Genomic DNA, 8,012 nt, shown 5'->3' on the forward strand with positions numbered 1-8,012 from the left:
CATTAATACTAACTGAATTCGTGCCAGATCTTCGCTGTACGCACACCTTTTTTTTCGGTTCGTCATGGGTTTTTTTCTCCTTAAATATGTTAATTTGCTATTTTGAGTGTTAACGATTTTTTGTTGTTTAATTTCGATGTCATAACCTAATACCGATTGAATTCGCGTTTGCTTGCCACTGCAATGGACACATTTTTTTTATTTGCTTGTTTTTCTTTTTAATATGTTAATTTGTTATATTTTAGGGTTAACCAAGTTATTTTTTTAGTCATGTGTTGCGACCTAATATGGCCGAATTCACGTCGACTTGCAACCGCACTGTACGGTGCTACCAACCTACTAACCAATTACATGTAATTTTTAATATATACTTTTTTTGTCATAAGTTATACTAGTGTTAATACCATTCTACTATTATTTTTCCGGGTTTGTTATCATTATACATTATAGACTTAACCGATACTAACCGTATTTACATCAACCCACGCAACACGACGAGTTTTGTCACCTATGTTTAGAAACCACCGACTATTAAAAATGCAAATCACCTAAAAAGCTCACGTAAAAAGTAAAAAAAAAATAATGTAAACCATACATCACACTATTTTATTTGAATACAAACCACCATTCTTTTATTTAGTATTTTCTCCGACCATAGAGTATGGGAACTATTAATAATGGCGCACCTTTGCTCTCTCTCTCTCTCTCTCTCTCTAAAGATCTGGAGCTTATCGATTCCTTCCAATTTTCATACAGGTGTTGCACTTCTCATCCAACGGCCCAGATCATATCTTACTTACACGTCGCATTCGGCGCAAGTTAGTGCCAGCCCCACCAATTTTTAGTCTTCTTTCACACTTCAATAAGCTAAAAGGTGGATAAAATGACGATATTGCCCCAGTTTTTCTTTCTAGTTACGGAGTATATTATTATAATTGGATGGAAACACGTATTTGTAAAGGACAATAAAGTATTAGACATTACCATCCCTTGAGTTTTCTTAAATGTACATGTATCATCCATCACATTCTACAATATTACTAGACTCCTAAATATTTGACTCTTGGTTTTGGTAACATGAGTTATTAGTTTCTTTTCCAAATTAACTCGTTAAAACTTGTCACATGGTTAAGTAGTTTTATAATACATTTAGTTTTGTAAGAGATTTGGTAAAAAGAATTAGTTTGTGCTAATAGTAAGAATTATAGATCAACATGCAACTGCAGACATAAAATCTTTTATTTGATGTAATAACGTAACTGTTTTTTTTTTCTTTTACATATTTAGAATACGTATGTAAAATTTAAGGACTAAACTATAAGAAAGTGTTCACGTTTGATACCTTATAAATAGGAAAAATTGTTAGCTAGTAAGTAAACATTGGTATATAAGCCAGACACACTCTAGTTTCGTCTGTACAACATACCATACTGACAAAATGGATTTTAAAACCAAAAGCATTATCATTTAATCGATGATAATTCACATCGTCAAAATCTAACCAACATTTCTAATTTCAAGTTCGTTGTCAAAAGTAATTTCCCTCATATAATAATCAAAAGCTTACATTCGATTTCACTCGCAAGATAGGTACGCTTCCCTAATATGTTCAGAATAACCTTATTAGAGAAAGCGAGGGGAATCAAATGTAATATATGATCATTACGTTAGTGGCATTGTGTTTTGCAACAAAATTGAGACGTTAGTGGAATTGTGTTTTGCAACAAAATTGAAAGCTCGTTTGTTATTGATTAAATTACCAGCGTGTTATTTATATTCATACTACAAATATATCATAATTCATAATGTAACCTTAGATGGTGAAGGTGCATGGATAGGTTCATAATTAAGGCAACGTAATCATCCATCTTCTCGCATATAACTATTGGTTAATTACATCGTAAACATGAATTTAAGATCATACACTACAACAATAGTTGAAAATTACTTCATGTTAATCAAAACATATAAAAATAAAGTAATTACATGTCCAAGGATAGTGTCAACATCATACAAAACAAATACACCAATTGCAACTTCTCAAAGTATAGGGGTAGATAATACAACCTAGAGTAAAACTAGTGGAGCATAACGCAAACAATCTGTATAAATTGCAGGGTCCTCTCGTCCATCTACTCTGGTTGCACAACCGAGCTAAAAAACCCGATCAGCCCCTCGCCGCCGGGATCCGTATTTCCGGTCATAATATTATTATTATTATTCCCTACTCACAAAATTCAAATCAGATTCACTGGCAAATTATTCAAGTGTTAACTCAAAGAAACTGGGACGTGGGTGGCTCGAATGATGGGAATTTGTATATGTCCGTTAGAGTCTCCGGCGAGATTGCTGTGGAGTACTAGCTTCTTCCGCCATAAGATCATGATTTTCTAAGACTTCCGTTGTCTACGATCACATATATATACATATATTCCTTCATATATAATTAATATTACTTTGAACTCTCTCATATAGGGTTCTTAATCATTCACAATATTAATAATAGTGTAACATATTATTTGAAGCTTGTTTGTTATGGAATCTAGTCGCCTTTTCTTTGGCTCCAATAGTAGCAACATGTTATTCCTCGGAAATGGAGACGACTATTTTCGAGGTAACTGTTTTTTTTAAACGGCAAATGTTGCTTCTGCTATACTTTATACAAATAATTCGAAATTGTTTACGACGATCCAGATCTGTTTACTAGTTATTAGTTTTTTTTTTAGTTTTATATTGTTAAATTATATATACACGGTTAGAATCTAGACAAGAACGTCTAACAAGTGAGCTGAGTTAGCCAACAATGGCGGCTAGTTGTTACTTAGTCCTGCAATTAATTGACAGTTGAGTGTAATTTGATATTTGAATTTTGATTCATTGAAGGTGTACCGTTTGGTCTAGTTTCTTTTGTTGATTACTAGATAGGTTTTTATAATACAGCGTTCTAAAAAATATGTATCGTATATGTATCAAAATGAAACAGGAACGAAATTAGGGTTTAATATGGAAGAATCTTCGAAGAAGAGGCCATTTTTGAGCTCGCTAGACGACATGTTGGAAGAAGAATATTACGACGAACAATTGACGGAAAAGAAACGACGTCTTAGTCCTGAACAGGTCTAATTTACTATTAAGCATTCGATTCTCGAATATATATCTGATATTGACACGGGAATAATATAAAAAGTAGTAGATGAGATATGGATCTAATAATAATAATGTATTGGTTTGATTGAATGAATGTAACCATTAATTTAAGGTGCGGATGCTGGAGAGGAGTTTTGAGGAGGAGAACAAACTGGAGCCCGAGAGGAAGACCGAGCTGGCGAAGAAGCTTGGGCTGCAGCCGAGACAGGTGGCTGTGTGGTTCCAGAACCGACGTGCACGGTGGAAGACCAAGACGCTTGAAAGAGATTACGATCGCCTGAAATCTTCGTACGATATGCTCACATCAGATTTTGACAACATAGTCAAGGAAAACGAAAAGCTTAAAGCTGAGGTACAATTTATTATTCATCATCCTGATTCATACATGTATATGATCTATCTTGTTATCTATGATTCTTTTTAGTTTGCTGATGAATAACACACCACATGCAAAGTCTTAAAAACATGTTAGTCTTGATTGTTGAGATATATGTGACACTAGTGTATTAAAGCATAAAAAAAATAAAAGGTTATATGATTATGTGTCGTATGAGAAAATGATAGAAAAGTCAACAAGTCAACAATTTGTGGGGAGAATAAGAACATAAAACAGCGGTTATTAACTGCTACACGTATAGTTGGAGGGGTCCATTGCTTAGCTACAATATTCCATTTTACCTACAAAAAAAGTTGAAATGTCTCGCTCATCGCTTTCACCAATCACCATATCATATTATCAATAGCTAGGAATATTAAAATTGGCATGAAATTAAAAAAAAACTCCTTATAGATTGGCTTAATTTGTAAACCAGCCAAACTTGAGACATGGTTGGCTTGGTTGTTTGTCTCGCTCGTTAATTTGATTCACTAAAATTAACATCAACTTTTAAAATTTATAGCCCATATAAACAAAACATAATTAATCTAGCTAACTAGGTCAAACGGAGTTGAAACTGAGCCAAACCCAACATATAAGTCGAGCAGAGCCTAGCATGATCCGGCCTGGCTTCGCTCGTGAACTACCTATTACTAGCTAGTTAGATATTATTTTCATCTTCTAGCGTTATTTTTATTATTCGTTATAAAATTGTTTACTTTTTTTTTTTGAAAATAGAGGATCATCAAAAAGATTGTCATTATTATGTGTTAAATTGATAAACCGAAAAAGATTGGTAAGCTGAAAATTGTTTTATGTTGACTGAATGACCCAAAACACTTATAAGAGAGTGTGAGTAAAAACTTAATTAAAAGATTAACGACGGGTTTTACTGACGGATCATTTAAGGCCTCTTAACTGACTCATCACTGACAAAATATTTCCAACGGATTACCGATAACCATATCACTAACGGATTGGATTCCGTTGATAAATATTTGATCGATAAAATTTTATTTTGAAGTAGTGAAAGTTGCTTATTGTAATTATTCGTTCATTAAGTTTTTAAGTGAATAAGTAAAAGATGCTATAATTAACATCAACTCGACTAGTTAACATAATATCCTTGCCCATATTAACAGGTGCTTTCATTGACCCAAAAAATATGGTCAAAGGAGGTCCTTGAAAATCAAACCGCGGGTGGCTCAGCCGCTGTAGAAGCTGAAGACGTTCTAGTTCCGCCAGGTCACGTTAAAGTCGAGGACCACTTTAGTACTGGTAGTGGTGGCAGCGCAGTGGTTGATGATCATGATGGCCCACAACTTGTGGACAGTGGTGATTCATATTTCCCAGATGATGACTATCCTCATGAATATGCAGCACATGTGGATCAGTCCGAAGAAGATGATGGCAGTGATAACAGGCTTTATCCGTTTGCAACCACGGGTGACCACCATCACGAGGACGCCGACGTGCTAGGCTTGTGGATTTGGCCTCAGACATAAATACATATAATAATATGTTGTGTAATGTAATGGTATGTATTTGTAGTATTGGTGTTTCTATTTAAAGTTATCAAGTCTACTTTGGAACTTCCAAGTAGACAAGAAAAGAGTAGAACAATGATGCTGTGATCATTTGTTGAATGTGTTGTACTACGTATGAATATGATGCAATAAATAAGTTATGCAATAAATAAGTTATGCAATAAATAAGTTTAGTTTCAGTTTTTGAATAATTAACATGTATGGAAGCCAACGTAAAAGTCTGAGTTAAATTATTTTAACATGTATATCTGTCTCAATTCATATCTTCTATATAAAAACTTAACATCATGTTTAAATTTCAGATGTTCAGCAATATACTCGTCTAGAGTAACGCCCAAAAAGTTATTCGCTGACTTTGTTTTTAATATATGAAGATTCTTACGAATTGCAATAAATTGTAAAAAGTAGATAACACTTTTAAGCTGCTTACAAGTAGGACAATACTAGTTGCCTTATGGGATTTCAAAAACGGTGGATTCAGCCATCTGCCATTCAGGCAGTATGTATAATATATAGCATTGCACCATGCAGTTAAAAGTAGAGGTGCACAAATCGGTTTTTTTGAAAAAACCGGTTCGGTTATTAACCGGACCGGTTTTTTTTATCCAGAAAAAAACCGGTTCGGTTAATAACCGGACCGGTTATTAACCGGTTTTTATCAATGAAAACTCAAACCGGCCAAACCGGTTTGGACCGGTTTAGAAACCGGTTAGAACCGGTTATTAAACCGGTTTTTTTATAACCGGTTTTTAATAACCGGTCTAACCGGTTAACCGGTTTTTTTTTTTTTTTTTTTTTTTTTTTTTTTTTTTTTTGCTTTAGGGTTTAGGGTTTAGGGTTTCGTTGTTAGCATTCTTTGCTTGGAAGATTAAAAACACATAACTTTCATTTATAGCTTTTACATTAAAAATACAAACATTAAATCGTTATCGCATATTCGTAACTCAAAAATACAAACATTAAAGAATGCTTAGACACGATTACATTAACAAGTTGATGTTTGTTACTCATTTTCTTCGCTACCCGATCCCGAGCTATTCCTTAGGTAATCGTCGTACGCGGCTTCTTCATCGGTCATTGGTTGAGTGTGTCCTTGATTGACCTCGTCTTCATACAAGGCCGCCTCATACTCCATTTCCCCCTCGAGTGAGCGTTGATGTTGTGCCCTATCTAAAGAGTCCAAGTAATCCTTGTAGCAAATCGACATCTCTACAGCTGGTGGAGTGAGTCGAGTCCTCCTAATCGATATAACCCTGCCAGAAACAGAAAAAGCAGACTCCGAAGCTACCGTGGAAGCTTGGACCGTTAGTAAATCTTTGGCCATGGCGGCGAGGATCGGAAACTCATCCTCCTTACCTCTCCACCAAGCCAGCAAATCAAGACTTCTAAATTCATCCGGAGTCATGTGTTTCACAAAGTTGGTACCACCATACCTTCCAAGTTCACTGCTTGGGGTGTTTACCCTTTGACGTTTACCGGCGTCTTCCCAAATCATGTAGTACATCCCCATTTCAAGGTCGGTTTGGGATTGGGATTGAGCAACAGCTCTTAACGAGTCATGAATTTGGGAAGACGACCCGTGTTTTGTAAGGTAAACATCATACATGTTTGCCAAGGTGGTGTTGAAAGCATTCTTTAAAGTTTGGTTATAATGGGGGTTTTGATCGTCGTTTAACTCTAGCTCATCACAAATTTTTTCTATTAAAGCTTCAACACCACCAACATTGATGCAAGGGTTTAACGCAGCCGCACAGGTCAAAACAGCGGGTAGTTGTTGAAAATATTTTCTAAATTTTTCTTTCATTTTTGCACCCATATCAAAATAAGGTGCACCCCTACAATGAATTTCAGTCAACTTTGTGCACATGACAGCAATTTTTGGTAAAGCAATGGGGCTTGTTGGATAGTAAACCCCGGATAAACTAGTTGTGCAAGATTTAAAAATTTGAAGAACCTCCGTAACGATCTCAATCAATAACCAGTTTCTAGGATCGTACGGTGCACATTTACCCCTATTTGACAAAATTTGATGAAACGCAATTAACGATTGTTTTTGTTGGATGGCTTTCTCAAACATTTCACAAGTCGAGTTCCATCTTGTTGGACAATCCCAATTAGGCCCCAACCATTGACAGTTAGCTTCTTCACAAAATTTTTTGTATCTTGAAAATGTTGAATTGTTGCTAAAAACATCTCGTAACATTCTTTTAAAATTGTTTCTTTGCGTTTCGATCACGTTTAACCCATCTTGCACGGCCAAGTTGATAATATGTGCAATGCATCGGCTATGAAAAAACGCTCCATCACAGATAGGTTTATACTTTAATTTTAAATGGCCAACCGCGGCCGTATTGTTGGACGCGTTATCAAACGATATTGAAAAGATTTTATCTTCAATCTTGTATTGTCGAATGACTTTATCCAAGAGTTTAAAAATATTTCTACCCGTGTGCGGGTAATCAAACAATTGAAACGGAACGGTTCGTTTCATCATTTGCCACGACCGGGGGTCAACCCAATGAGCCGTCACACAAATGTATGAGTCGGGCGAACCATTAGGTACCGACCACACATCCGTTGTTAAGTTCACACCAGTTTGTAAGTTTGAAAAGTATGAAATTAGTTCGGATTTAGCGTTTTTCCATGCTTTAAGACAATCTCTTCTAAGGGTCGAACGACTTACGTGTTGGTAGCGTGGTTGAACATACTTTTGCATCATCTCCGTGAATTGAGGGTTGTCGAAGTGGTTGAAAGGAAGTGATTGTTGAATCACAAAGTTGCCAAACTGTTGACGTACCGCTTCAAGGTCGTACGTAAACACCGTTCCTTGATTCGTCATCTCCGGCTGCGAACTACTTCCGGATTCGTCCTTCAAGACCTTGCAAGAGGGCTTTTCTACATGAGCTCTTAAACTGGAGTTTGCTTCTTTGTTATAAAACTTC

The 8,012-nt window shown here is 35.7% G+C and overlaps 1 protein-coding gene across 1 annotated transcript; it reads left to right on the plus strand.

Annotated features, from left to right (window-relative positions):
- Positions 1–2,113: 2,113 nt before the first annotated feature.
- On the plus strand, positions 2,114–5,178 carry LOC143561645 (homeobox-leucine zipper protein HAT5-like). Its single transcript, XM_077049665.1, has 4 exons — positions 2,114–2,614; positions 2,984–3,117; positions 3,260–3,499; positions 4,666–5,178. Exons 1-4 carry the CDS (start codon positions 2,536–2,538, stop codon positions 5,026–5,028), a joined length of 816 nt encoding a protein of 271 aa, XP_076905780.1. The 5' UTR covers positions 2,114–2,535; the 3' UTR covers positions 5,029–5,178.
- The last annotated feature ends 2,834 nt before the right edge of the window (positions 5,179–8,012 follow it).

This window comes from Bidens hawaiensis, unplaced genomic scaffold, assembly GCF_021521415.1.
Source record: "Bidens hawaiensis isolate Kalapana, Puna unplaced genomic scaffold, B.hawaiensis_p1.1 tig00020765_1, whole genome shotgun sequence".
NCBI lineage: Eukaryota > Viridiplantae > Streptophyta > Magnoliopsida > Asterales > Asteraceae > Bidens > Bidens hawaiensis.